We start from the raw sequence: 27,909 nt of genomic DNA on the forward strand, positions 1-27,909 counted from the left end.
TTGCTATATAAAATGTTTCCTTTAAAGAAAGGTGTTTCATGAGCTTACTCAAAAAATCGGAAATGGCTAAAATGAAAATAAGTTTTATAAAACTATTTAAAAGAAACTTAGCGCCCCTAAAATGAGCTTAATTGAGCTCAAATATGAAAATATCAAATTCATCAAAATATTCTATGGAACATACTAGATTAACCACCCCAAAAAAAGAAGTGTGTGCACACCCTTGGAAAAGCCGCCATCATTCACACACCAACACACGCGAAACCAAGAATAAAACTGTGCAGAGGCAAAAAAGAGGAAAAGAGGAACGAACGTCGGTTCTCTTCTCGATTCAACACACTTGTCCAATTTCATTGCGTTTGCGATTATTTTCTACTCAAAAGCCACAACATATGCATCGTAACTTAATTCAACAACAACTGTGATCGCCAAACATCAGAAAGCAACAAAAAATACACGTCAAGAATTGCCAAGTTAGTTATTCTCAAAAAAAAAGACAAAAAGAATTGCAACAAACTAGACTAGTGTGTGTGTGTGAGCGAGTGAGTGCATTGGTGTGTGTGGCTGTGTGTTTTGTGTGCAGCTTGCAATTTTATACTGCATTTCATACGTTTCGACTATCGTTTTGTAAATTAAAAAAACCGCATAATTTCAGCGCTCCACTAAGAAATCCAACTCTCCCCGCCCCCCGCAGGAAGATAACAAAGAAAAGTGCTACAAAAAGTGCCGATTTTTCGGCAAACTTCAACCCAAAAGCAATACACACTGTGCATTACAAAAAGGAAAAATAAAAACGAGGAAAAATATCGCTTAAAAAAGGTGAGCCGGCGACGGCCTCGTGTGCGCGGTCTAGAAAAACTAGCATTTTCCATTTTCAAAGGGGTGGCGCATACTAGGAAAAAATCAACATAAAAAATGCTAAATGGGCGTATATTTTATTATTGCGGCAGGGCTCTATCTCTTAAATTTTTTTTTTTACCATTTTAGCGGCTTTTTTTATTATCGCTTGTGCATAACCTAAAAATGTACGAAAAATTTTGTTTTTGTACATTTTTGTTTAAATGCTGCTCTTCAACTATAGCTTTCTTTGTTCTTCCTACACACGCGGTTCGCAAGCAGAAATAGAGTGGGAAAGAGAGAACCCGAAAGAGCGGCGCGTTCATAACCGAATATGTGTGCGTGTGGGTTTGCCGCAACTCATTGTGCATTTTTTGTTTTATCGGCAAATGTTTATGGCTAAAATGGGGCAAAGGACACCTGCAAACATTGATATTTACTTACACCTTTTAACGCTATTTCAAGTGTTTTTGCAAGGCAGCAATTTGATATTTTGGCCAAGCTGGAGTTCATTGTATGCGGCGCCACAACCTTGAGACCCGAACATAACCTCAATTTAATTCATGCTCCTCGCTTGGCGGCTTCTTTTTTTTCTTTGCCAAATTGTATGAGGTCATTTACTCGCGCACACACACACACGTGCAAAGTTCAGTCAGCCAGGATCGCAGGCATAAAAGCTGGAGCACGTGCAGGGTTAAATGTCCTGCGACGGCAAGCAAATTGGAATTTTTCCTGACAGCTGCACTACACCAAATTTCCCCTTTTCGCATGTGCAAATGTGTGTGGGCCCCAAAAGTGGGTCAAACTGCAGCGCGCTGCGTCTGTTTTATATGCACTGCGGTAAAATGAGCTCCCTGTTTTGGGTGTACAAACCTCCCCCCCTCCCCGCCGTCCTTGTGACCAAGCGAAACTCTAGATCCTTATTGGAGAGCACAGCAGGGGTCAACACTTTGGTAGTCAGTCACATTTCTCTAGAAATTTATGTAAAAGAAGCACAGATTGATTTAATGGACAGTCTGAAAATCCAATTAAATTTGTTTCTTATATTTGCGTGTTTTACCGTTATCAAGCCTTAATTCTCCAAATTAAATTTACACGTGATGAAATTAACTGATAACACAACTAGTGATTCATTATGGTTTCTATACTTTTACCGGCACAGGTATGAATAAGCCATCTTTGAACACCTTTTGGAGATTGTAAGAAACAGGGTAGCAGCTTCCTTTAATTTCAAATTATCAGATTGAAAAATCTACACAGTCGTCTAGGACTTTTGCCAACTTTTCTTTTTTTTTATTAAAAAAACCAGACAGATTTTCATAGTGCGCGTATATTTTTTGCACTATTTCGCAGACGTTCCCACACTCTCAATCGACACAGATCAGCCACCGTGTCGATAGATCCGAGCAGCAGCTAGAAAGAAGGGAAGCAGAAATTGGAAGCGGAGACAAAGAATCCGAGTCGAAGAGTCCGTAGTTCAGAGAGGAAGAATCAAACGCCAGCTATGGTCATGGATGCGACCCAATCGCAGCAGCCTTCGCCGCAATCTGTGGGACGCGAGTTTGTCCGCCAGTACTACACGCTGTTGAACAAGGCGCCCAACCACTTGCATCGCTTCTATAACCACAACTCGTCGTACATCCATGGAGAGTCCAAGCTGGTGGTCGGTCAGCGGGAGATCCACAACCGAATCCAGCAGCTGAACTTCAACGATTGCCACGCGAAGATCAGCCAGGTTGATGCCCAGGCCACTTTGGGCAACGGTGTGGTGGTTCAGGTCACCGGGGAGCTATCCAATGATGGCCAGCCGATGCGGCGTTTTACCCAGACGTTCGTTCTGGCCGCTCAGTCGCCGAAGAAGTACTACGTGCACAACGACATCTTCCGCTATCAGGATCTCTACATCGAGGACGAGCAGGATGGCGAGTCGCGATCGGAGAACGATGAGGAGCACGATGTGCAGGTCGTCGGTGGCACTGTGGATCAAGCTGTGCAGGTGGCCGGCGATGTAGTTGCCCAGCAGCCGCAGCAACAGCAGGCTCCTCCGCAGCCACAGGCTCAGGTCGTGGTGCCCCAGCAGGTAGCTCCTGTAGCGGCCGGTGGTGCTGCCCCACAGCAGATCTTCTACCCATTGCCAGCGGGTGCTGCCGCCGGACGTCCTGTGGCTGTTTTGCCACCAGCTCCGCAAGCCGCTGCTGTTCCACTGCCCGCGCAGTTCACCGTTCCGCCGCCACAGCCCATCCAGAACGGTGTGGTGTCGCACGAGGAGCTGCAGCAGCAGCAGGTGCTGGTCCCACCCAGCGTGTCTCCCCTGGTACAGCAGCAGCAGCCGACCGGCACGCCTGTGTTGCCCATTGTTCCAGTGCCAAGCGCGGGCTTCCAACAGTCGCCACTGGTGGCACCACAGCTCATCCAGCAGCAGCAGCAGCAGCAACCGGCACAGCTGCCCCCGCAGCAGCAGCAGCAGCAGCAACCTATCCAGCAGCAGCAGCCTTTGCAACAGCAGCAACAACCGCTGGCTGAGCCCGAGGAAGTGGAGGTGGCGCCAAGGCAGCAGAAGCCTCCCACGCCCGTCGAGGATTTCAAGACCATTCACGAGCAGCAGCAGCAGGAGAAGTACGAGGCCGCCAAGCAGCAGCAGAATGAGCCCAAGACGTACGCGAATCTCTTCAAGTCCACGTCCTCCTCGCCCAGCGGCTTTGTGAACGCCGCACTGCAGCAGCAGCAACAGCTCCAGCAGCAACAGCAGCAGCAGCAGTCCATCAGCAGCAACACCTATAACTCTTCCTCGGCAACCTCGGGTGGCGGTAATGGCAGTCAGGTTAGCTACTCCACCACCGCTTCGTCGTACAACAACAGCAACGGCAACTCGCGACTGGACAACGGTGGCCCGCTGCCGCAGCGAAACAACTCGATCCGCAACAACAAGGGTGGTAAGTTCATCGTTCCACCCTTAAATTAAAAGGGGTCATTCCCCTCTATTCGGCTTCAGGGTAAAAAGACTAAAAGATGTAGTGCAAACTTTTGGATCTCATGTAGAAATGAAAACAGTGGTTTCTAAGAATTACTTTTTTAGTCCCCTTATAATTTATTATGATTGGCTTACGTTCAGATTTTTAGAAAGGTAATGATTCATTTTGTTGGTTTACTTTCTTATCAACTTAAGGTTGGCTTATATGATAAGCAAAATTGGGTACCGCTTTTTAGAAACTCTTCCTAATAACTTGCTGTTTATACTTTACAGACTTTGAGCAGCGTCGCTCGAGCAACACGCAGCAGTTCGGTGATAATCAGCAGCTGTTTTTGGGCAATATACCGCACCACGCCAGCGAGGATGATCTGCGCGAGATCTTCTCACGCTTCGGAAATGTCCTGGAGCTGCGCATTTTGTCCAAGGCTGGCAACAAGGTGCCACCAGGCATGCGCAGTCCGCTGAACTACGGATTCATTACCTACGACGATCCTGAGGCGGTGCAAAAGTGCCTGGCGAACTGCGTAAGTTAAGCAGAAAGTAGATTTAATTATTGGAATTGCTAAGGTATCTCTTTTATCTCCTTACTTTTACTGTGATCAGAAAGGTTATCTAAACATATTCTTTCCATTTCATAGCCCCTATACTTCCCGGAGAACTCACCCGATGGCCAGAAGTTGAATGTGGAGGAGAAGAAGCCGCGTGTCCGCAACGACATGGTGCCGCGCCAGCAGATCGGTGGCAACAACCTGAACAACAACATGGGCCGTTTGGGCGGCAACAATGGTCCGCAGTCGCGTCCGATGGGCAACAACAATGGCAGCGGCGGTGGCATGATGCGCAACAATGCCGGTGGCAACAATCTGCGCCAGGGCGGCGGCGGAGGAAACGGTGCTCCTCGCCTGGGAGGCGGCGGTGGATTCGGACAGCGCCAGGATAACCGCACCGGTGGCGGCAACAACCAGTCTAACGGACCGCTGCGCGGTGCCGGAAATGGACAGAGTGGTGGTGGCAACTACGGACGTCGCTAAGGGAATTGTCCAGCAGCACGACATCAGCAAAAGCATCAACAAATGAGCAACGGCAGCAGTAGCGACTATAACATCAAGAACAGCAGCAACAACCCAACGTTAAAAACATCGACTTCTTCCACAATGCAATCAATCAATTACATTCAAGAACATCTCATGCAATTAAACACACGCAAATCACACACTCATACACTAAGATAAAGTAGTTGGAGCAACATAAAACGTCAACTGTCCTTTAAATGTTCCTGAGCGCAACTCTCGGGGCGTCGAACTACAAACAAAAAAGAAGGAAAGAAAGATAGGATGTAAAGAGTTGCGTCAACGGTCCTGAGTCCCTTCTTAGTTTAATTGCGTTAGGCTCGCTTTTTCCAGCCAGTTCGTGCCAAAATATACCGAAATTCTGTGCAAATCTTCGTTGTGAATCCAAAAACTAAAAGAATGTAAGCTTCAGCTCGGCAACTGCTACTCTCTACCACCCACCACCCACTCACGGAATCAACTTCACCTTGAAACACGTGTATTAAATTTAAGTCTCAACCAAGCACACCCACAAAACACTCATCGCAAAACACACGATCGCACACAAAAGCCAACACAAGATACATACACTCACCCATTTTAGCATAAATGTAAACTTTAGTTTCAGCTTTTGTTTGGCATTAACCTTCAACTAAAATCTATCTTAAGTACGCAAGATGCAAGAAATTGGTTTGATACGAAGGAAAGGAGCAATGCAACACATTTTTGTTTGTTTTTTCATTGAATAACACCATTACTTAAGCTAAAAACAAAAAAATAATTAAAAGGGAAAACTTACACACTTAGCTAAAAAGATATAAAGAGAAGTAAAAGAGAAAAAAAAAAACAGAAAAAAAAATGAAAAACCTTTGTAAAATGCAATAAAAAAGAGCAAAAGAAAGACTTGAAAAAATTAATTTAAAAACTAAAAAAAAAAATGGAATGTAAACACGAGAAAAATGTAAGGCGCGGTTAAAAACAAGCAAAAATAAGATCACGATAAGCAAAGCAAGCACACAAGAACACAAACCTCTTTAAAAAAACATTGAAAATGAAAGGAAAATCAATTGAGCACCAAGCCGCAAGGAGGAAAAGCGAGGAAAACACAAACACACATCGACGTCGACGTTTAGCGCCCCAGAAAGAAAGTCCGCCGCATTTTAGAGCCTGTAAACCTTTTGCTACTTAAATCTAATTTGCAGACTAGCTAGTCTATATAGGTATCGTATCGGTTCGAAACGGTTCGGTTCGCTTCGAATCGGTTTGGATCGGAAGAGTGTGGAGATGAGAGCGTGTGATGAGGGCAAATGCGGTGCCGGCGCCGCAGGTGGGTGCGTGTTCGATGCAATCGATGGTCAGGAATAAACGGACGGACGGACGGTCAGTGTTTTCGCTTTTCTTTTATTCGTTCTGTGTAATAAGTTCAAGGTCGTAAACCAAACTAAGTCAAGCAACTTAAACGATTTGGTGTTTCCAACGCAGTTGTGAACTAAAATTTAGTACATATTTTTTAAATAAAATCAAGAAAAGCCCAAAAAAAGAATGAAACGAAATGAGTAGAGAAGATGTGAAGCATATAAACACACAAGAACCTATTATAATAAATAGTTGGGGGACGAGACACAAGCTACTAACATTTTTCTCAAGGTAAAACAAGCAAAACATGTAACAACAAATATATACAAAATATATATAAACAAAACAAAAACTCATATAATTTAATGTTAACTTTTAGACTTACCAGAAATCTAAATATACATAAATATATATATATATATATTTATATAACTGCTGCTGCAAAATAAAAATAAGGCAGAAAAGCGATTAGGAAACTGAAAACATTAAATTCGTGTGAGCATCATTTGAGTTTTGTCGCAGGCGTCCAAATATATATAATTGCCCAAGTTATTCTTGTTTTGTTAAAGCTTAAGGACTTTTAATTCGTTGGGAACATATCATTTGTTTTTGTTGTTCGACGCCTGCCCTAGAGAATCAATTGCTAAATCAATTACAATCGCAATTTCCACAACTATTTCTATATAACACCACGCATTTCTAGCACTGTGAACAGGGTCTAAAGCAATTTTAGTGCATTTTTTGTAAAACGAAAGTGTTAGTGTTCAAACCTTAGCTCAACGATCAGTGCTGAAAGTGCTCCGTGGCCAGCAACAACATCATAGAAATAATAAACAAACAAAAAAAAAAATAAGAAACATGAAAACAGCATCAAACAATACAATACAAATCAGAGGTACTAACTAAATCGATGTAAGAGTAAACGAAAAACAAACAATTAGAGTTCATGCTCATTTCTAAGTAAACCGATGAAATCACAATACTGCAGTTTGTAAAGAGTACAGAGAAAAGGAGGGAAACACTTAATTATAATTTAATTTATATGTGTACAACTACAAAATAACTATAATAATAAAAACCAATCACAAAGATTCAGCGTGTTTACCAGAAAACTTATGATTTTGTTTCATTTCAAAAAAAAAAAAAAAAACACACACACACATTTGTTTTGGATCGGTTCGTATTTCCTTTTCTGGTAAATGCGTTTAAAAGAAACACCAAGTCGTAGATTTAGAAATCTGAAAGGAAAAACTCACAAGGATATGTAATTTTACTTATCAAGGCGACTTTACTTATCCAGCGACTGAATCCAATTCCCATTTGCCTTTGTGTTGAAACAACTGAAGAACTACTGAGCATTCAGCATTTAAATGAAATTGATGCGCACAAAGCCGAGCAATCGATAGCAATTTGCATAATTTTAATTAATAACAAGCCAGTCGAAGAAGCCAGCCCACAAAATTCCAGTCACAATTCATTGGTGCGTTTTATAGCGTTTCAGATATAAAACATTTGCGAAAAATCAATTCACTCATGCAATACATGCAATACTTTAAATGGAAACAAACATAAAAAAAAAACCAACAGAAATAGTATAAATAAAGAACAAGAGTTTACGATTTTAAGTCTCAAAAGGACCCGTATGCTTTATTATTTATTAAATATCTTGAACGGAATCGCCTGCAAATTATTGTAGTAATAGCATTAAACTGTGGCAGTAAATTGGGTTTAACTGCGTTCCATCGTCCGCCACTTAGATACCTGCAAGAATAAAAAGATACTTTAGATTCTTTTCTCTTTCTTAAATTAAATTTAAATTTAAATTAAATTTTAAGGAAAAAAATGAACCGTAGGGTGGTGTTGTAGCCTCTTTGCCGATCTTCGGAATCACTCCGTTGGTCGGAGATTTAGCTGGCTTGAAGACCTTATAGTCCTGGGTGGGCCACTTCTTAATAGCTCCAACTCCCACGGCGGCACCGCCAGTCAAACCCAATCCCAAGCCAGCTCCCGACATGCGATCCGCGTCGCCACGGGCGCCGAAATCCAGCTTGTTATTGAAAGTAGCTGCCTGGAGTTCTTTCAAATCGATTTTGGCACGATCGTTGGTCGATGTCTGGGCATGTTTGTGCCCGGCCTTCGGTCCCCATTCGGCCACTTTGCTGGAAGTCCACTCCTGGGCCGAGTAGATACCGGTCTTCGGATAGGAGGACCACATGTCCGGACCGTGTCCGTTGAGCGAGTGCTCTGCCAGCTGCTGTGACGGCAACGAAGCAGCCATGTTCTGTCCGGGTGTTGGCTTGGGTGCCATCGGAATTACATAGTGGGCCCAGCCGTTAGTGAATGCCGATGGCGGCAGGACGGATTGGGCCAGATAGGGATTGTAGTTGGGATTGTTGTAATTGTAGCTATCAGCAGTGGCCGGCTGGGGCGGAATGTAGCCGGCTCGAACCGAGCTAAATATGGGGAACCGAAAACGCCTGTCGGCCTTCTGGGTGGATCTCTTCACCTCCACCAATGTCTGAAGAATCCAGTGCTTGCGCGGTGCTGAAAATCAAAGCAAGCAGCGTTATCATCAGATTTTAATCTATATCATACTTAAAGGTAGTTGAAAAAAATGCACGATGACTTTCAATAAATGAGAAACATGGAAACTTACCCAATGCCTTCTCGGCACTGGATGGATCCACGAACTCGAGGAAGCCAAATGCCCGCTGACGTCCGGTCTCCCTGTCCATGAGCAATTTCACGCTGGCCACAGGGCCAAACTGCGAAAAGTATTCGCGTACGATATTCTCATCGTGGTATTCCTTCAAGCCGCCCAGAAAGATCCTTTTCGAGTTCATGAAACCGGCTTCACAGCCAAAACTTCCGACAACGGAACCAACGCCGCCACCCCTTTTGAAATCTTGACGTGGCAGTGCGTGCTTGGTCTCCACAATTCTAAATTAATTAATCAACTTTTTATAGAATTAGGGCAGCGAAAGATTATTAGAGAACTACTCACTTATTATCAATGGTGTGGGGACGTGCCCTTTGGACAATTTCCACGGACTTGGGATCCACATAGGTGACGAAGCCAAAGCCCCTAGAATGGTTGCTCACCGGATCCCGCAAGACCACCGCATCGGCCACGATACCGAACTGACTAAAGAATCCGCGCAGCGTTTCCACGGTCGTCTGAGTGGATAGGCCGCCAATGAAGATCTTGCGCAAATGCTCGTAGCCTTCTTCCTTAATGGCCGTCTTTCCGTCGCCTTTGCACTGCACACACACAACGACTTTCGTTGATAATTATGAATAGTTTGGGGGATTATGAGCTTACATCTCCAAGGCAGGCCGACGAGGCACAATTTCCCGCATCCATTTTCGAAGAGATGTCAAAATTAAAATAGCCTGATTTACTACAGCACTCAGGTGAAGCCAACCACAAATTGAATGACAGGCAAGAAAATCCAAACGTCTATAGTTATGGACTATCGAAAAAGGTCCAAAAATATTGTTGCCACATTTAGATGATTCAGCATTATTGGATGCAAATGGGCCAATAAATCGATAGGGTTTGAATCCTTAAAGCGTAACCCTATAAATCCCTATAATATCGCCTCTTTTGCTTCGTAGTCCTAGCAAAAAACCCTACTTATGCATTATTAGAAGAAAAACCCCATTGATCTCATAAGAATTTAGTTCGTAATACAATCCAGAAAGCTAGGTCCTTCGAAAACCGGCTATAATCCACTGAACATTTATGGTATTCATAGAACAAATTGTTCTTGGTAGTGAAAGTTCTTGTCACTTTTAGATGATTCAGCATTATTGGATACAAATAGGCCAATAAATCGATAGGGCCTAAACCCTTATACGTAACCCTATAAAATATCGCCCCCAGAAAATAAAATACAGCTCTTGTTCTTGCTAGTAAAAGTTGTACTTTATTGAAAAATTCAGAAACAAATGAGGTGTTAGTAGAATACCGACTAGTTACCTTCACTTACCTCCGCTGTACCCACCAAGTTAGCCAGAAGGGAGCCACCAACCAAAGTCCACCAGTGAGTTCTTCCTGGGCCACCGCTTGCTTTGCGGTCTAAAACCATTAACTAATACCTGGTGGAAACGAACCGGTGCGTGGAGCAGCCCAGATTTCGTATACGGACCCGGGAGGGAGCTTCCGTCCGTAGCCCGGCCAGTCTTGCAAAGAAATAGTCAGTGCATTAGTATGCGGCGGTTTGCCCGGGGGTTAGGTGGTGGGGGTCTCTAGTGACGGTAATTAGCCCTGCCCGCTACCCTGCCGATCTGGGATGGATCGGAAAACCCGGATTTTGCTGCAGTTGCTGCTCCTCTTTGCTAGGGCATTGCTCCTGTGATTATTTCGTTTCGTTTCATTTTGGGTGGGTAGGTAACATTGGTTAGGATTTTATTTTGCTTGTATCTCTTTGTCGCTTTCGTTTCACTCGTAACGAACTAATTACAGAATGTTTGTGATATTTGTTTAGCGTTTTTCTTTTTAGTCTGGCTTAACGTAGCATCTACTTCTTAGGGACTAACAGAGTTGGTATGCATATATGGATTTTGCTCGCTAGGACACCATTTCTCGGCCACTGTGCAGCCTGTACACAAATGTGCGTGGCATTCGCATTTCAGGAGTTGGGATCTTACTTGCCACAAATCATAAAGGTTCTTAGTTGTACAAAAAAAGTGATTACAAAATATGGTACTATTTGATTTCTTACATTTCGCTGGATCGCTAAAAACAATAAAATCATGAATAAATATAAAGAAAGTGCTCTACCTTATAACACCCTTACAACGACTGAATCTCAAGGAGAATCCGTCGCCGCTCAGTTGGTAGTCAATTTTGTACAATAAAATTATTGTTTAATTTATATTTTGTTGTGTTTGTTTCTTTTGTTTGTTTATGGTTAAAACTAAGCGTTCGGGGTTCTTAGGACCCTAAACATAAATCGATCAGCGAATTATTAATGGTTACAAAAGAGAGATAGCAGCATTCAAACTGTGGACAAGTGGCGTCGATTGGATTTCGTTTCGTTTCGCTTTTGGCTGTTTTGCTTGACGCATAATCATTTGCTTGGTGCTTTTGACAAGTGGATTATGGCTATAGCCTGCAGGTTGCGGCCGGACCCAAACCTGATTGATTGATTTATCGTTTGCATTTGCGCACGGCCTGGTTCTTGGTTCTGCATCTTGATTTCTTGGTTCTGATCTTGTCTGCCTGGTCTGACACACACATGCTACTGATTGCCTGCCTGTGAATGTGCTTGTCCCTCTGCATCTGCCTGCCTAGACTGCCTGTTTGTCGTCTAGCTTGAACTGACACACTCTCTCTCTCTATGTGTGTTTACCTAGTTGCGAAAGAGGAGAAAATTTTGCATTAGCTTCGAATCGTTCCGAAATGAGTTTGATTGCATGGCTAGGCTACCAACTAGCTGCCAATAACGACCAAAGATCCGAGCGTTTGAGATTGTACGATGGGATAGGACCTGTCGTCCAGGTTATCTATATTTACCTTGTCTAGTAACGTCTATTGCCGCCTCCCATATTTCCACCCTGGCCACCACCTCCGGTGTTGTAGTTGTTGCCAGCAAAGCCTTGACCTCCACCCTGGTTACCTGTAAAAAATAAATGCATGGTTTAAGTACATTATGTACATTATGGTCAAATCACTTAATAACCCAACATACCCTTGTTGAATCCTCCACCACCACCTCCTTGACTGTAAGGAGCTGGACGGTTGTTGCCAAAGTTGCTGTTGCGCTGTGGACCGCCGCCGTAGCTCTGCTGGTATTCATTTCCGAAGCCACCGCCACCACCACCTCCACCACCGTTACCGCCCCAGCTGCCATTGCTGTTTCCGCCGCCGTAGCCGCCGCCACCACCACCGTTCCAGCCGCCGTTGCCGCCACCCTGGTTATTCCATGGACCACCTCCGCTTCCGCCTTGCTGATTCCAACCGCCAGAGCCGCCGCCCTGACCGCCTCCAAAGTTACCGCCGCTGTTGCCGAATCCTCCGCCGCCGCCAGCTCCGCCCCAGTTGCCCCCACCGTTCTGTCTGTTCTGGCCTCCCCAGCCACCGCCTCCCTGGCCGCGGTCACCCTGACCACCGCGACCGCCAGCTCGAGGACCTCCGCGTCCGCCACCTCCGCCCTGTCGATCCATATCCTGCTTGGCAATAGCCTTCTTCACGTCCAGGGTCTTGTTCTTGATGGAGTGGGTCTTCTGAAGGATGATTTTGTCAACGGGATCGTAGTCATCGAACTCAATGAAGGCGAAGCCGCGCTTCTTGCCGGTGTCCTTGTCGGAAACAATGTTCACGCTCACGATCTGGCCAAAGTCCTTGAAGTACTCGCGCAGGCACTCTTCATCGTGATCGTCTCGAAGCCCGCCCACAAAGAGCTTCTTTACCGTGGCTCCCGCATTCGGGGAATCGATCTCCTGGCGTGGCACAGCCCTCTTGGGCTCCACGGTGCGTCCATCGATCTTGTGTGGCCTGGCATTCTGCGCATTGTCGATCATGTACGACTGGGAGTACGTGATGAAACCGAAGCCGCGAGAGCGCTTCGTCTTGGGATCCTTCATCACCACCACGTCGACAATGTTGCCCCACTTCTCGAAGTGAGCCTTCAGGCCATCATCTGTGGTGCGGTAGTCCAGTCCGCCGATGAACAGTTTGCGCAGCTGCTCTGGCTCGGTGATCTGCGGGTGAATTTCAAATGCATTAGCTAAAGACGTTCTATAATTTAAATAATTTCTAAAAACAAAAAAAAAACCCATTGATTCGAAAATAAGTTGTAATATTAAATTAAATTAATTGATTTCTTTGGACAAACTTTGCGAAAAATGTATAAATTTATATAATAAAAAAAAAAATCATACTGTATCTAAATGAATAAATGTATAAAAAATATTTAAATGTATAATAAGTTGCTGTAAATTTAATAAAAAAATAAGTTGCTGTCAATAAGTCAATAAGTTTATGTCAATAAAACGATAAAAGTGCAAAATCATCCTTGATCAACAAGGATTTGCCATTGTTTATAATAGTAATTTACCTGGCGAGAAAAAGCCGCTCGCCATATTTTTTTTTTTTTTTTTTAGTATTTGCACCGCCATGACAGCCCGTATATGTGTATGTATGTATGAATTTTCGTTTTCTTTTTTATCAAACAGCCGGCAACTTTTTTATCGGAAATTGCTTATATTTCTCGCCAAAAGAGGTCGATAAACTTTTAGCTGGCTAAATTCGCACAGGGATCGATGGCCCCCATAATTCGGTAAAAAAGCGGCGTGAATGTATATTATACACGAATATTGTCGGCGTCGACATTTTGCACTTTCACGCGCGATGAACGATTTACAAACAGCAATTGGTCATTCTGCAACTCACCTCTTCACCATCGTCGTAGTTTCCGTTGGAATCGTTTTGTTCCGCCATTCTCTCCTTGGTTGTTCAAGAAGATGGAAAGTTTAAACACCGAACGCAGGAAATATTTTTTTTGTTTTTGTTCTTTTTTGACGGCAGACTGGCAATAAATGAAATGTACAGCACGCACAATGAGAATGGAGTGAGCAGTATGACCAGGTGTCGAGAACGGGGTAAAGTCGGAAAATCGGACGCCACGTGGAATCGGAACGATTGTTTCGGTGCGTTAGGGGTGTTCCTCGACAATTAAGCTGATGCCACACTTGATTTTATATATCTTCATATAAATTTGTATTCGTCTAGTAAGGGCTTAAAAATATTAGACAAGTTTATTGTATATATTTCTGAACAAACGGATTTGAATGTATTATCTTTATAAATGGATTATGATAATTACTACCACGATAACCCAAGAAACATTTAATATGTTTAACTTTTTAGCTAAATATGTATTATTATTAATACCGCTTACATAACTCTTTCTGCGAGCATTCGCTTTAGCTGGGGCGATGGAAGGCTTCACTTTAAGAGATAACTTGTAAATTATTTTGTATTGAATTGTATATTTGTAAGTAGCCAGCTAAGGGTCAATCAATATTACAATTACGGGATCTATGAGGCATTTGGGAATAAAAAAAGACATCGTGCGAAATAAATTAATAAATCCAGAAACATTTTATGTATATCATCAAATCAGAAACGTTAAAAAATGCTAATGAGTGCTTGCTAGCAGATATCAAAATAAAAAGGTTGTTAACAGTATATTCAAATGCTACTACTAAGTATATTTAATGTTTATTCTTTTCATAGCGGAACACGAACAGCAACTGGAATACCCTTAACGCAGCGAAACGCATTGCCCGCCCAAAATATCGATAGGCGAAAAAGTATCGTTCCATTCCGCCTTTGGAATGACTGTCAAACATCGCTTTCGTCTGTCACTTTCACTTCCGTTTGTGTCGAGTCGCTTGCGTTTTTTCGTGTGGGAAAGCCTGAAAAAGAGAGAGTACGGCAGCGACTTAATTGTAAATTTGCCACAAATATCCTTCACTGAACGGTACGTGCTAGTGAGTACGCTTAAGTGAAGAACAGCGCGTATTTCGCGTTGTTAAATTAACTCGTTTTTGCAGCGGTTCTGTACACCCGGTACATTGCGAGCGTGTGTGTGTGTATGTGGTGGCCGCCATCTTGGCGAAACATACACGGCGCGTACATATGTGCGTTTTTTTTTTCTTCCATTCCTAAAGGACAGTCGAGCAAAATAGAAGCTGCAAACTGCAACGGTTCCCTTGCTGATATATATATATATACTTCACTATTTTATAGCACCTGCTCCAGATACGTAAGGAACCGTTATCATGGTGGGATCTCGAGTGTATGTGGGCGGTCTGCCCTACGGAGTGCGCGAGCGCGATTTGGAGCGCTTTTTCAAAGGCTACGGCCGCACACGCGACATCCTCATCAAAAATGGCTACGGCTTTGTGGTGAGTACAAAATATCATATTTAACTGGAATATGTAAAAAAAAAAAATCGGTTAAATTTGATTTGAAGACATTTCTGCATTTCTCTGTTTGTCTATAGGTTTCCTAACATTTCAAGCCGACCCTTGAATACTTTTTTTTTCTTTTTGAACCTATATTTGTTCCATCATTTGTCTGTCAAATACAGTGACGCTTAAAAACTGTTCTTAAATTCACCCAGCGTATTTCCATAAGAGTATGCACAGGCAGGGTAGCTTCAATACTAATTCCATAATCAATACTAATCACTAATTGAATTTTCAGGAATTCGAAGACTATCGTGATGCCGACGATGCCGTCTATGAACTGAATGGCAAAGAGCTGCTTGGCGAACGGTGAGTTGTTAGATATAAGCCAAAGTACGAAATGACTCACGATTGTATGTTCTATATTTTTGCAGTGTGGTTGTTGAACCCGCCAGGGGTACCGCTCGTGGCAGCAACCGCGACCGCTACGACGATCGATATGGTGGTCGGCGGGGGGGCGGGGGCGGTCGTTACAACGAAAAGTAAGTAGTACTGCCAGCGGACCTTAAAACCGGACCAAAGTAGCGACGATATCGTCCTCCAACTTTGTTTGCGTTGAAGTTTGCCCTAGAATTAGCACTGCCAATTTGTTTCGTTTGATATCTCCATCCACACAGATGCAACCAGCTTAGATCGTGCAAAATCTATATACCTATAATATTAGCTACTTGCGATATATATAAAAAACATCAGTTTATTATATATTGACTTCTATAGTTTTATACACTTTTGGTAGTGCAATCGTATAAGCTGATTTCTTCTGCGTGGAAGGGAACCAAAAGACACTGACTTGCTGTTAATATTATCATTTCCAAGACGCTCCGTTTTCCTATGCATACTATTGTTGCTTTTATTTGCACGTTCCACCCATCCGCATAGTATGTAAAATGTTTGATTTGTTGCGCATAACCCAAATGTAAATATGCATATGCTGGAATATATTCACCATTACCGTTAATTTTTGTGATGGAGCATCAGGAGCAGCAGCGCAGTGTCAATACTAATTAGCGAATCCATTCAATTATTCACCAGAAACAAAAATTCCAGATCATCCTCTCGTTATGGCCCACCGTTGCGCACTGAGTACCGACTGATTGTGGAGAATTTGTCTAGCCGCGTTAGCTGGCAGGTAAGTGAGCATGGATCGATGTATCGCGCCTTGGGCGTGGTATATACTGTAGCTTAGATTCGAGGAGTGTAGTACTAGAATTAAAACGGCTAACCGACTGAAATGGATCACTATTACAAACACCCATTAATCAACTTACCCATCCCAGAACCAACCTTTTCGAGCCCCTTTTTGATTTCGAATTACTTTCCGGTGTCTTCGTCCTGTTTTGTGTTTTAACTCCTCCTCCACTCTGACTAGAGCCAATTCTATAATCTGTAATCTAGCCCTAAGCTGTACAGTTGACCTAGACTTAAGTGAAACACGAAAACAAAAGATATTGCTAAAACCCTGGTACTGATCGGTGTAATCTACCCACCATTACTTTCTCTTGCACACACCAACCGAAACCGATAATAAAAAGAGTTTGATGTGCTTTGACTGAGAGATTCCCTCCTCGGCTTGGGGCCGAATCTAAAACTGAAAGAGAATCAAATCTAATTGAATCGCTGTGAGAAAGACAAGCTAGTCTAGTGACCGACCGACCGGTTCAGAATGTTACCCAAAAACCAAGATGCGGTGGAAGACAGAGTGAGACAGTACCCAGAGCCGCCCCAGATTGGTTTCGATATGCGAACTACGATCTGCAACCTACGACCGACCTCCACGAAGCGCCATCGCCGCCGCCTCATCCATTCGTCGTCTATTCCAAATAAAACATAATATAGAACACATAACGAAATGAACAAGTCGATCAGAATCGAACCCAAAACTGAATGCAAAATCGAAATCAGAAAGCAGACGATGACGATGGACGTTGATGAGCTGCCCGGGTCAAAAGGCCAGCCCACGTATTAAAGCCCACACTGATTGAAAAGACGTGGGCTGGCCTCTTGCGTTAGGTATTTAACTCTCTGCTAAAAACATTCACAATTTTAATTACCAACAATATTATATAAAGAATTGTCAAATTCCTTATAGCCATTGTGAGTGTGATGAGGGTGCGAATCGAATCAATCGAGTGTGGTTAGATGAGAAGCTTGCGTTCGCTAATTCTAAGATGATGTGATGGTCTTGGCGACGATGAGGGATGAGCATATGACGATGATCGATCGATGACGATGACACGATGCTGCGATGCTGGTCGCGCGTTCAGTTACCAACTTCGGCTAGTGCCTCCGAACTTATTCCTTCCCCCCATTCCCGGTTCTTCTGGCTTCCGGCTGCGGCTCTGGCTTATGGCTGCGGCTCCGGCAAACGGCATACGGCTACCTGCCCCGTCTCCGGCTGAGACTACCGACTAGACAACCACCAACCCAACCCGTTGGAGAAGCGAGAGCAGCGTCCCGAAACGTATTTCTTATTTTTGCAGTTCGTTTGTGCGTGAGGTGCCGATGCCGCTGGTTGTTGTCCGCCTCTGACCGGCAAACTGCTCCAAATGCTCCATTCTCTGGCTCTCTGGTGCGGTGGTTCTGGCCAGCGATGTCTGCTCTGATCTGATCTGACCTCCTCCTGACTGTATCCGGTGTGTGGCTTCCTCCGAAACGAAACGAAAACAGCTACCGCAACACTTGAATACCTTTTTGCCATTTATAATATGATTCTGTTGTACATGAAAAACATAACAAAACTGTGTACTTGGTGGTACGTACGTGGCCAAATGAAAACGAATACCAAATCCAAACAAACAAAACGTAACGAGCTCTGGCCATCCATCCGCTCATCCGCCTGCCTGGCCACTGGTTCTCTTCTGGCTGACTGGTTGAGTTAACGATGTTCGATCGGACTTTCGATGAGGTCATGAGGTGTCCTTGGTGTCATTGGCCCACAGTTACTAGGCAGACAATCTAAACTCTCGGTGTAGAAACGATGTGTGTGTCCTCCTCTCTCTGAAAGCGCATTAAGTAAGAATTCAATTACAACTATTTTGTTAACTTTAATTTATTTCCAAACCAAATCAACTCAATCTATATATATATATATATATCTACTATCAATTGCCAACCACTGTTAACTATGATTGTTTACGCTTAAGTTTTGTGCCGCGTGCAGCGTGGAGTGTTTGAATGTTGTGTTCGGTACGTTCTGGGCACCTCCTCCTTCTTTTTTCCTGGCCAAGCGAAATCCTTCGTCCGGAGTGAGGTTCTCGGTTTCCACACGTAGGCAGGCGCGACAAGAGCACAGGATAGACGAACACAGGGCACTGAGTGAGAGAGAGAGAGGGACTTGTGAGAGGCTGGGACTTGGTTAGGAGCCCCAAATAATACCGAAAACATTCAAAATGCTCCATCTGCTGCACGGGCTGTCCTTTGAGTTGCAACCACTGCCGTCGGATGTGCGATGTCGAAATGTGCGAGACATCTGCCAAAGCTGAAACTTACTAATTACTATCTTTTCGTTCCGACTTTGTGCGTCCCTGCAGGATCTCAAGGATTACATGCGCCAGGCTGGCGAGGTCACCTATGCCGATGCCCACAAGCAGCGTCGCAATGAGGGGTATGTTTGAAAATGGTTGAAATTATTTTACATACAACCAACTACAATTGTGTTCCTTTGCAGCGTGGTTGAGTTCGCCTCGTTGTCGGACATGAAGACGGCCATTGAGAAGTTGGATGACACCGAGCTAAACGGCAGGCGGATCCACTTGGTCGAGGATCGTCGCGGAGGACGCAGCGGTGGTGGCGGCGGCAGCGGACGTGGACGCTCCCGTTCGTCCAGCTCCCGATCGCGCTCCCGATCCCGCAGGCGTTCTCGCTCTCGCCGCTCGTCGCACTCGCGCTCCAAGTCTCGCAGCCGCTCCAAATCTCGTGGCGGACGCTCCAAGTCCAAGTCGCCAGTCAAGTCTCGTTCTCGCTCCCGCTCGCGATCCAAGTAAGTAGAGAGAGAATAAAGTCTGGTAGGGATCGTACTTAATCACAAATTCTTTGTGATATATGCTTTAATATTAATATTATATAGATTTTACACGATAGAAAATATTAATTACGATCCTCCCTGGCTTTTTACTTCATATGATTGCCCACTAATTAATTACTTCACTACTTCCGCTGCAGCAAATCGCGTGACGTGTCCAAGTCCAAGTCAAAGTCCCACTCCCGCACCCGCTCCCGTTCGCCCAAACGTGAGCGTGACTCCCGTTCCCGATCGCGGTCCGTCTCGAAGCGCGAGTCCCGTTCCCGCTCACGTTCCAAGTCCATCCACCGCGACTCCCGTTCACGGTAAGTTTGGCCACAGTGCGATGACCATGGCTCCATATTATTATAGACCGTTCACGATTCTTTCTTTCGTGCTTTCTTTGGTTTTGTTTGGATGCACCTGTTTGTAGCCCGCCAACGGTGGTCGTTCAAAAGCTCGTTCTATAGTTCACTACAATGCCTTTCTTTTGCAGCGATCGATCCGCATCGGCTGAAAACAAGTCGCGTTCGCGCTCACGCTCCCGTTCGGCCTCGCCCAAAAATGGAAACGCCTCACCGGACCGCAATAACGAGAGCATGGACGATTAGATTAGTTAGCTGTCCCATTAATATTAAAACACTTGATTTTAGACTTCTACTATAACTATTCTACAAACATCAACACTCAGACACCCCGACTACAACCAAAACTTAATGAATATGAAATCATACCAATCCACCACTGTCGGGCCTCGTCATTTTCTTTTAAATATATAACGACAATTTGTCCTAAGTCTTGTTGTGGACATGGGACATTGGCTGGAAGATGACAGGGATCGGCTGAATGTGCCGATTTGGATTCAAGGAGTACATATAGGCCACGAAATTACTGCGACTTGTACACCGGAACACTTAAAATTGTCTATACAATGAGTAATTTCAATAAATACGGATAAATTTAAACTATAAATGTTTGCTCGCTGGTTTCACTTCAAAAAGGATATAAAGTACTTCGACGATTTTAATCATATAAAGTTAGTTTATTGTTTTTCTTTTTTGTTGTCGTAATTTCGGAATATAAGTATATTACAAAGTCTTAGTTTCACTATTTCGCATTATTTGCCTGAATTAAAATTACAATTTCATTTGATTTTATTTATCTTGAATTTGAAGAACGCCAATGATAATTTTGACACCTCATTGGCTGAAATATATCCTAGTTAAATATTTAAAATTTGAAAATGAATTAGCAATCTAAAATCAAATGCATAACTAAGTTTTATAAACTGACAAAGTTTTGGTTCTAACAATATATATCGTTTGTGTTTTGCTTTTAAAGTAATTACTTGTACGAATTAAGTACACTATTATATACAAAGCACATAGGGATAAAAGAGATTTTTTCTTTCCAAGCGTTTGACGTCTCGAGTGAGCAATGGTTAATGGGCAATGGGCCTTGAAAATCGCACCGACTAACTACGAGTAGAACAGATAATCGAAAATCCTATTTTAAATGCGAATGCCGTAAAATAATGCTTAAACTAATTAAGAGTCTGGGGACATTATCTACAACTATAACTAAATGCATTCTTTGCATAAATGCGACAGGGGGAGGTCTTGGGGTGGGGGTCTGAGACGATATCTATATATATATAGTATCTGTACGATCCGCACGTCATAGTGCCACCATATGTGTTGCACGTACCGCCGGCTTATTTGGCACATCGTGGAGTCACTTGAAGTTTCTGGGGCATCCAGCTAAGTACTTTTGACACTTGGTTGGATCGAGAATTTTGGCTTGGCTGTGGCCACTAACTAGAGTCGTGTGAACTGATATCGCGTTACGTACGTAATCGTAATAAGTCTGAATAAAATGGATTTTCAAACGTTATCTAACATTAATCGGCTATAGAGTTATGTACAGCATGTTAATTTGACACTTAAATTGCGTTACTTTGGCTTATGCGTTTATATCTGCAAATTAGATTTGAAACCATTCGCGCGACTTCTTTTGGAAAAAGCTGGACAGTTTTTCCATTAAAAATACTTAAGAAGAGTTGGCGGCAGTTCGTTTGTTGAAATGTTGAAAGACTTTGAGGGAATGCAATGCAATGGTTCCCTCGGGAAATCCAAACTATATGAAAGTATAAACGCACCTAATACAGGTTGATTTCAGCTTGAGGCTATCCGAATCGGTTGGGATCTATTGAAAACTACATGTCGTATGTTTGACTGGCGTTGAGATACAAAGACTACGAGTGAGTGTTGCCGTTCCATAAACTCTAGATTCTATCGCTCGGAAGTGGCAGTGGTTTACATTCAATTGTATAGTGCCCTAGTTGTAAGTGTTGTATATATAATATAGGTTTAGTCTCTCTATCAGGCCGACTACATGTTGTATAGATTTATGCACTAGTTCACATTGTAAATGCACACACATGGCGTGTCCAAGTCGCGGGTGGAGCCTACACAAACTATCGCACAGGTCAATCAATCCAACGATCAATTAATCGTCAGTTGCGAATCTACCATAAGTATTTAAGTACTATTAGAGCCTTGTTATCACTTTCGATTTGTAAGTCGTTTTTGGCAAGGTCGTGGGCCACTTCGTTTTTCCCGGTACCCGCCAATCCTCCACCGCCGTCCGCAGATGACGACATCGCCGTCTAGATGCGTATGGACAGCAGTGAGACATTGCGCTTGAGCAACGTGTGTGGCCGCAGCTCCATGCTGCCCGTATCCCCCATGTCCGCCATGTCCACGCCCATGTAGCTGCTGTCCATGGTTCCACGATCGGCAAGGGTGTGCAGGCTCTGCGTATCGTAGTCGTAGTTCAAATCCTGCATGGGCACCACCTCCGGCAGAAGGTGTCGTATGTGCGTCGGCGATTGCCTCAGCTTGTATTGATTTCTGTGGAAGAAGGGAAGCAGGACACCACCAGGTTAGTAGCTCCCATCTTGAAGATCACTGATACACAGCATGCATGCATGATGGATGAAGAGTAGCCTGATTTTACTAAGATATATCTCTTAGTTCTAGTTGGGATTAGTAGAATCAGGCTTTGCATGTAATCGGATGGAATGGAAGCTTACTCTGCATCGTTGTTCTTTTCCAAGTTGCTACTTCTGCAGATGTGCAAAACAAAATGTGTAGTTTAAACAAAAATGAGTATACATAAACACAATACTTATGTCAAAGGGGCAGAAGAGTAGGCCAAATCGTTGAAAAGTTAAATAACTTAAAGATCTATCTTGGATTAGGTCTAGATTACTTCAACAAGTTGGTTCTGTTTGAAGTATTATAAAACAAATGTGTTCCATTAATGAGGCATACAATCTTTAAATAAACTTCATAAGTCCTTGTTCCCCTTGTTATAAGATTTATTATTTAACCAAATGCATGGCAAACACACCTGCAGTATGTTTTGCTGTGCCAAACTGGCTGGACAAAAAAGCGGATATACTTGAGTTCAAGGACTTTAGTAGCCCCCAGATTATTACCCACTCCCATTAGCCACTTTCTAGATAAGCCAGCCGGATAATGCTGCCAAGTGCGCTGCGAATTGGCCTATCTTCTGAGCCCTCCTTTGAATCGAGCAATTATGTACGTACTTTTTGTGCCGGTTGCCATTGAGGCAGATGCAGTGGCACGAGCACATGGACGAGGTGTTGCTTCCGTTCAGAGATTGGCCATCGTGTCCCTCGTAGCCGCTCAGAATGGATCCGTTGGATGTTATCACATCGCCCTCCAGCTTCACAGCCACTTGCAGCGCCTGCAAGGTGGGGATTAGTCATGGTGTTAGACGGGTAGCTAATGGGATTTCCATGGGGGGGTGGTGTTCTGAATGCCGAGTGGGTGGAGCAGTATTCGTGTGGTTGTGGTGATTGGATATACTTGGTGCTCTTTGTATTCAGTGTCGTAGAGTGGAAAGCAGTTTGTATTTTGGATTTTTAAGGGTTTTTTTTTTTTTTTTGGGGAGTGGTGTGGTTCGAAAGTATTGGAATCTGAAAAGCCGCAATCACCTCGTTGGTCCATAAACTGGACTTGGACATAAACTAAGCTCGCGTTTTGCATTCAGTTCGTTAAGTTTCGTTTCGTTAAAAAGCAACCGAAAAGATGCGAAATAAGAAAATATTTTTTAATTCGATTTGATATTATTATCGGGTAGCTCTCGCATTTTGGGCCTGCATTGAATAGATTGTATCAATTAATTTGTTCAAACAATTGTCAATATAAGTAAATATCGAAAAAGTATAAAAACCGTTGGTGCAAGATCAAGAATTAGCCAAGTGTGCAGCAAAGTGGCAAGCAGATATGTTACGTAAAAAACTATAGTTCACTTATGTATGTAACAAGTTGTTGGTCGAAAATATATACGAGAGTATGGAGACAGATGGAAGTTATACGAATAAAAGTTACAAAACTGTTGTATATTAGTACTATGGCATCTAGGGTACAGTGAAGCGTTGCTATAGGGTAAGGTAAGAAAGCGGTAGAGTAAAGCGTTTAGACTACCAAAACGAATGGGTTTGGCGGTGGAGGGTTGGGAAATGGGCCGCCTCGCTTGGCCGCATTAATTGTATGATAGATAGTAAAATCCGAGAAAAAAAAACAGTCCTCAAGTCTACGGTAATAGGTAATAGGTAATAGGTAATTGGCAAAAGGTAATAAATGGCATGAGTTGCTCGACTTACTGCCGCATCAAGAACTCGGATCTCACCTGCATGGCCTGGGCCTCGTCGCGTCGCTCATCCTCGGTATTCATCGTAACAAACCTAAGTACTAACAAGTTCAGCGAGGCGGCCACAATGGCCAGGCCAAATAGTATAAATATCAGTGCGAACATCACGTATTCGGGCTTCCTGTTCAGTGCATTGTCCCGCTGCAGGGCTACCATGTCGCCAAAGCCTAAAAAAAAAAAAAAAAAAAAAAAAAAAAAATACCATTATAATGCAGTAGTTCATATTGCACCTATTCCTCACCTATAGTGGTTAAAGTAATAAAACAGTAATATACTGAATCGAAGTAGCTCCAGCCCTCAAATTTGGAAAAGGCCGCAGCACCGCCAGCTATCGTCAGCGAACTGAGTGTGGTCACAACACAGATGAGGTCCACCTCCGAGGCGACGGTCCTCTTGCAGCGCAGCGAGGAGCGGACCGCCTTGATAACATAGCTATAAAATCAAATAAACAATTAATATGCCACTTAAAGGCATTAAAACTACAATAGCTAGACCCACCTGCTCAGTCTATTCACTCTTTCTCCGATGCTCTGGAACATAACGAGACCCAGGGGAATCCCCACGATGGCATAGCACATGGTGAAGAGCTTCCCGCCCACCGTGCTGGGCGTCGAGTGTCCGTAGCCTGAAATGTGGGTGATAGTGATGCGGGGTCATGTCAATATGGTCATGAATCCTTCACAATGCTGGCCAGAAAACTCACCAATGGTGGTTAGCACCGTGGTTGCATAATAGAATGCACCGGTGAATTTCCATTGCTGGCCGGCCTTGTGCGATTCCGATTTGAGCACCACAGTCTCCATGACTTTGAAGTCCTCCTGTGAGATATTGTATTTGCGTATTATCATATCCTCGGCATCTGCAATTAGTAACGAGCATGTCATGAGTGCCTGTGCCTGTGCCTGCATTTCACACGAATCTCGACGGCAGGTAATGGTAGCAAACTGTGCACTCGAACAAATTGGGGATTCCAAAGTGCAATTTAATGGATAACAAAACAGATGATGCAAAAAGCTAAACTGTTTGGTCCTTCGAGCCGGATTGTTATGTTGGGTTCAGCCAGTAACTTTGTTCTGCATTCAACTTTTCGTGCAATTCATTGAACAGTAGAAATCGTATAGCTCTGAATTTGTTTTATAATAATAATAATAATAATAATAAAAAAGCTATAGCTAATGGAACTAACTGAACTATTTTATCCTTCGAGGCGGATTAATGGACTTGGGCTTAGCCAGTAGCTTTATTTTTCATACTAACTCAACCTTTTCGTGCAGTGCACCGTGCTGTGGCACTTGAGATTCGCACTCACCTTGCAGCGCCTCCCAACGACGCTTTTCCGTTTCCGATTCGAGGGCGTCAAAGACGGCGGCGCCGACAAGCAGATAGGTAAATGTACACACGATCAAGGATATCGTGCGCACATTTTGTTTCTTCATTCTTCATTTAGGCGAGTAATGGGTGAGTTGATCCTTTGTTCAGTGGCGTCGCCTCCGCTTGCGGTACAGTTTGCAGGGCTTTTCCTGGCTGCTGCTGCTGCTCACCTGGCTAAGCGGGCTGCACCTGCCGTCGTCCATATGAATCCTGCTCGTCCTTTCCGGCTGCCGCGACTCACGCTCAAAGGACAAACTACCCAAATTGGGTTACGACCCAAGCCGACACGACGGCTGCACTCTAGTTTCGTAGTCTCTGCTGCTTTTCTTTTTTCGGCAAACTCACTTAGCACTTTGATTGCATTAAAAATAATATCACTGGGGGCCAACGGGAGTGGAGCAAGTGCTGGTGCTGGTGCTGGGTTCACGTTTTTTTTTTTTTTAGTCGGTTAGCTCCTGGCGAGGAGGCGATGGTGGCGTTTATTTCTGTCACAGGCCGTGGGCCTTTGTCCTCGTCGCGTTCGTTGCGCCGTCCATGTCCTTGCGTTATTTATGCTGCCAGTGAACGTAGACGTGGGTGTGTGTGTGCTAGAGCTGCTGCCAGTGCATGTGCATGTGCGGGCCATGCTGCAATCCTTCATCGGGTGGCGGCATCGGCGGCGCTGCTCCTGCTCTCAAGGATTATGGTGCCACTGGTGGTGGTGGTGGTGATGGTGCTGGTGCTCCTGCTGATGGCGGGCGCCATCGCGCTGCACTTGTAGTTTCTGCCGCCGTGTCCTTCCTGCGTGAAATGACTCGAATTAGGGTCTTTCTTTTTATGGCCGGGCTAAAAATAACGACTGCAACTAATCTGTCATCATCAATACCACGCTACCACTACACTGGGTTGCTCCTATGGAGCTTCGCCTATCATCCCAGTGTTGTCTATAAAAGGTAGTGATTTTGCAATATGAGGGATCAATAATGTTATATCTAAGGATTTTCAATGAAACTCCCACAAAAAGATGTGGTATTAATATCTTTTTCTTGCTTTCTCATATGTCATAGCATACTTTTAAGCACCTTTTCAAAGAAACTTCGAAACTAAATGTTTTCTGTGGAAAATAGCATACTTTAAGGCACATATTTCAAGGATATGATGTTCTGCAGCATTGAAACTCCACAAATGGCTCTTCAATGTGTACATTTAACTGCCGAAGGACTTCTGATCCTTTTCGACGCGTAAAGGATCAACTTGAACTTCATTGTTGTGCCACCATGATGACCGGCGCTGTGTGTACTTTTCATCTCAGCTAACACACACACATACGCACACACACACACACACTGGCCCACCACACAAACATGCAAATGAATTTTTCATTTGCATGTGTCCTTCGCCCAATGAGCGTAAGGACTTGTGGACACACTGGCACAACTGGCACTTTTTGGCAACGTGTGAGGCTGCGAAATCTCAGCTGTAATTGTTGAATAATTCAGTTAGCACGCGGGATAATGAGACGCCGAAAACTGAAAATGAAAGCTCCTCCTTGAAGTTCTCTTCGAGTGTAAGTGTGTGTGGCCATCTAACGCCAATTTATTGATGAACAATGAGGCAGCATTGCAGTGTCTCTGAATTATTCAAGTGTGTGTGTGTGTGAATGTGTCCCTGTGTTTGTGTGTGTGTGTGTGTGTGTGTGTGGGGCTCGAAGCGCGTTGAAGTGTACGCACGCACACAAGCGCAGCGCAGACACAGGCTTTTTTTAATTCATCGAGAGTAGCAGCCGAAATGTTTGGTCCTTCGGTGCGGATTGTGGGGGTTGGTTTTCCTTTGCCCCACAGCGACGCACAGACACACACACCACACACACACACACACACAGGAAAAGGATGCCCGCCCTTAGTTAACTTTTTTGTTAGTTTCCCCGCTGCTGCCTGTTTGTTGTGCTATTTCGCGCAGCTTTCGTAGCCCCAACCACCAAGCAGATTCCCTCACAATTCCCATGCACTGGCAATGACAGTGACACTATCCTGCCACTCCAGTTCGCGAAAAAAAAGATGAAAAGAAGGACGAGAGCTGGCTGGGTCCACGCATTGGAAGTGTTTCATTATATAAAGCCCGCACACATACACATCCTTTCCGCCGCACAGGACGAACGCGAACGGCTCGCAATTTTCATCGGTCGCGTTGTTGGCAGCAGGCAGATCCTTTCAATCGCTCACGTTAATTGCACAGAAATTCAGCGGCGCCCCACGATTTTTTCACTAGCGTAATTTGACGGCGATTGGGCCGCACTTTCGTCCTGTCGCCACTCGGATTCGGATTCGAAATCGCATCCGTAATGCTCTCGATTCGGATTCGACGGCTGCGGCAGCTTTGCTCCGGCGCACAAAACAAGCAAACTGGTGCGGGGATAATTTTTGTATATTTTGGCAAGCAATTGGAATTGTTATTCGCCAGTCGCTTTGCTTCAACAATTTCACTGCATTTGTAATTATCCTTTTTTTTATCGTGGCAATCGGATGCTGCGGCGCGGGTGAAAAAAGTTTTAAACTTTTACGCTGCGTGTTGCTTAAATAGATTTTCGGGCGAAAGCTCGTCCTGCCAAATTCGCTCTCTTC

At 44.1% G+C, this 27,909-nt stretch overlaps 5 protein-coding genes across 23 annotated transcripts; 2 read left to right on the forward strand and 3 right to left on the reverse strand.

Moving 5' to 3' along the window:
* Positions 1–276: 276 nt before the first annotated feature.
* Positions 277–7,800, forward strand: rin (rasputin). 4 transcript variants are annotated; one of them, NM_169532.2, is made up of 5 exons: positions 277–542; positions 656–819; positions 2,191–3,770; positions 4,082–4,332; positions 4,447–5,686. In NM_169532.2, the coding sequence occupies exons 3-5, from the start codon at positions 2,342–2,344 to the stop codon at positions 4,837–4,839; spliced, it is 2,073 nt and encodes a 690-aa protein (NP_731829.1). In that variant the 5' UTR covers positions 277–542; positions 656–819; positions 2,191–2,341; the 3' UTR covers positions 4,840–5,686. The 4 variants fall into 4 exon arrangements, with proteins under 4 accessions (NP_731829.1, NP_731830.2, NP_524907.2 ...); NM_169533.2 differs by lacking the exon at positions 656–819 and having other exon boundaries at positions 277–473; positions 4,447–7,800; NM_080168.3 differs by lacking the exon at positions 656–819 and having other exon boundaries at positions 277–473.
* A 28-nt stretch (positions 7,801–7,828) lies between these two features.
* Rbp4 (RNA-binding protein 4) lies at positions 7,829–9,667 on the reverse strand. Its single transcript, NM_057587.4, has 5 exons — positions 9,536–9,667; positions 9,218–9,474; positions 8,870–9,153; positions 8,062–8,757; positions 7,829–7,974 (listed from the first exon to the last, which is right to left on the reverse strand). Exons 1-5 carry the CDS (start codon positions 9,575–9,577, stop codon positions 7,967–7,969), a joined length of 1,287 nt encoding a protein of 428 aa, NP_476935.1. The 5' UTR covers positions 9,578–9,667; the 3' UTR covers positions 7,829–7,966.
* Positions 9,668–10,118: 451 nt separating this feature from the next.
* Hrb87F (Heterogeneous nuclear ribonucleoprotein at 87F) lies at positions 10,119–13,804 on the reverse strand. Of its 4 annotated transcripts, none has more exons than NM_001275609.1 (4): positions 13,613–13,804; positions 11,910–12,921; positions 11,735–11,837; positions 10,119–10,398 (listed from the first exon to the last, which is right to left on the reverse strand). In NM_001275609.1, exons 1-3 carry the CDS (start codon positions 13,658–13,660, stop codon positions 11,740–11,742), a joined length of 1,158 nt encoding a protein of 385 aa, NP_001262538.1. In that variant the 5' UTR covers positions 13,661–13,804; the 3' UTR covers positions 10,119–10,398; positions 11,735–11,739. The 4 variants fall into 4 exon arrangements, with proteins under 4 accessions (NP_001262538.1, NP_476806.2, NP_476807.1 ...); NM_057458.5 differs by having other exon boundaries at positions 10,119–11,570; NM_057459.5 differs by lacking the exon at positions 10,119–10,398 and adding an exon at positions 10,597–11,570.
* A 779-nt stretch (positions 13,805–14,583) lies between these two features.
* On the forward strand, positions 14,584–20,164 carry B52. 10 transcript variants are annotated; one of them, NM_176492.4, is made up of 10 exons: positions 14,584–14,705; positions 14,975–15,132; positions 15,434–15,504; positions 15,570–15,677; positions 16,243–16,324; positions 16,728–18,207; positions 18,726–18,799; positions 18,863–19,174; positions 19,357–19,521; positions 19,692–20,164. In NM_176492.4, the coding sequence occupies exons 2-6, from the start codon at positions 15,007–15,009 to the stop codon at positions 16,746–16,748; spliced, it is 408 nt and encodes a 135-aa protein (NP_788669.1). In that variant the 5' UTR covers positions 14,584–14,705; positions 14,975–15,006; the 3' UTR covers positions 16,749–18,207; positions 18,726–18,799; positions 18,863–19,174; positions 19,357–19,521; positions 19,692–20,164. The 10 variants fall into 10 exon arrangements, with proteins under 10 accessions (NP_788669.1, NP_788667.2, NP_788671.2 ...); NM_176490.3 differs by lacking the exon at positions 16,728–18,207 and having other exon boundaries at positions 14,584–14,865; NM_176494.4 differs by lacking the exon at positions 16,728–18,207 and having other exon boundaries at positions 14,584–14,715; positions 16,228–16,324.
* Positions 20,165–20,318: 154 nt separating this feature from the next.
* Positions 20,319–27,815, reverse strand: Task6 (TWIK-related acid-sensitive K[+] channel 6). Of its 4 annotated transcripts, none has more exons than NM_001275612.1 (9): positions 26,371–27,815; positions 25,248–26,089; positions 24,642–24,797; positions 24,437–24,563; positions 24,180–24,370; positions 23,918–24,105; positions 22,809–22,969; positions 22,290–22,322; positions 20,319–22,107 (listed from the first exon to the last, which is right to left on the reverse strand). In NM_001275612.1, the coding sequence occupies exons 2-9, from the start codon at positions 25,372–25,374 to the stop codon at positions 21,864–21,866; spliced, it is 1,227 nt and encodes a 408-aa protein (NP_001262541.1). In that variant the 5' UTR covers positions 25,375–26,089; positions 26,371–27,815; the 3' UTR covers positions 20,319–21,863. The 4 variants fall into 4 exon arrangements, with proteins under 4 accessions (NP_001262541.1, NP_001262539.1, NP_001262540.1 ...); NM_142043.3 differs by having other exon boundaries at positions 20,479–22,107; positions 27,419–27,815; NM_001275610.1 differs by lacking the exon at positions 22,290–22,322 and having other exon boundaries at positions 27,419–27,815.
* Positions 27,816–27,909: the final 94 nt, after the last annotated feature.

The sequence above is a fragment of the Drosophila melanogaster genome, chromosome 3R (assembly GCF_000001215.4).
Source record: "Drosophila melanogaster chromosome 3R".
Lineage (NCBI taxonomy): Eukaryota > Metazoa > Arthropoda > Insecta > Diptera > Drosophilidae > Drosophila > Drosophila melanogaster.

Excerpts from the sequence above, each read along its gene's own strand:
- rin (NM_169533.2), top strand. The coding sequence starts at position 2,342 with ATGGTCATGGATGCGACCCAATCGCAGCAGCCTTCGCCGCAATCTGTG. Across the intron at positions 3,771-4,081 it reads GATCCGCAACAACAAGGGTG|ACTTTGAGCAGCGTCGCTCG; the intron begins GTAAGTTCATCG and ends TATACTTTACAG. Across the intron at positions 4,333-4,446 it reads AAAAGTGCCTGGCGAACTGC|CCCCTATACTTCCCGGAGAA; the intron begins GTAAGTTAAGCA and ends TCCATTTCATAG.
- Rbp4 (NM_057587.4), bottom strand. The coding sequence starts at position 9,577 with ATGGATGCGGGAAATTGTGCCTCGTCGGCCTGCCTTGGAGAT. Across the intron at positions 9,475-9,535 it reads CGTCGGCCTGCCTTGGAGAT|TGCAAAGGCGACGGAAAGAC; the intron begins GTAAGCTCATAA and ends GTGTGTGTGCAG. Across the intron at positions 8,758-8,869 it reads CAGTGCCGAGAAGGCATTGG|CACCGCGCAAGCACTGGATT; the intron begins GTAAGTTTCCAT and ends TTTGATTTTCAG.
- Hrb87F (NM_001275609.1), bottom strand. The coding sequence starts at position 13,660 with ATGGCGGAACAAAACGATTCCAACGGAAACTACGACGATGGTGAAGAG. Across the intron at positions 12,922-13,612 it reads ACTACGACGATGGTGAAGAG|ATCACCGAGCCAGAGCAGCT; the intron begins GTGAGTTGCAGA and ends ATTCACCCGCAG. Across the intron at positions 11,838-11,909 it reads TGGTGGAGGATTCAACAAGG|GTAACCAGGGTGGAGGTCAA; the intron begins GTATGTTGGGTT and ends TATTTTTTACAG.
- B52 (NM_176494.4), top strand. The coding sequence starts at position 15,007 with ATGGTGGGATCTCGAGTGTATGTGGGCGGTCTGCCCTACGGAGTGCGC. Across the intron at positions 15,505-15,569 it reads AAAGAGCTGCTTGGCGAACG|TGTGGTTGTTGAACCCGCCA; the intron begins GTGAGTTGTTAG and ends ATATTTTTGCAG. Across the intron at positions 16,325-18,725 it reads CTAGCCGCGTTAGCTGGCAG|GATCTCAAGGATTACATGCG; the intron begins GTAAGTGAGCAT and ends GCGTCCCTGCAG.
- Task6 (NM_001275612.1), bottom strand. The coding sequence starts at position 25,374 with ATGAAGAAACAAAATGTGCGCACGATATCCTTGATCGTGTGTACATTT. Across the intron at positions 24,106-24,179 it reads TATTACTTTAACCACTATAG|GCTTTGGCGACATGGTAGCC; the intron begins GTGAGGAATAGG and ends TTTTTTTTTTAG. Across the intron at positions 22,323-22,808 it reads AATGGCAACCGGCACAAAAA|AAGTAGCAACTTGGAAAAGA; the intron begins GTACGTACATAA and ends GCACATCTGCAG.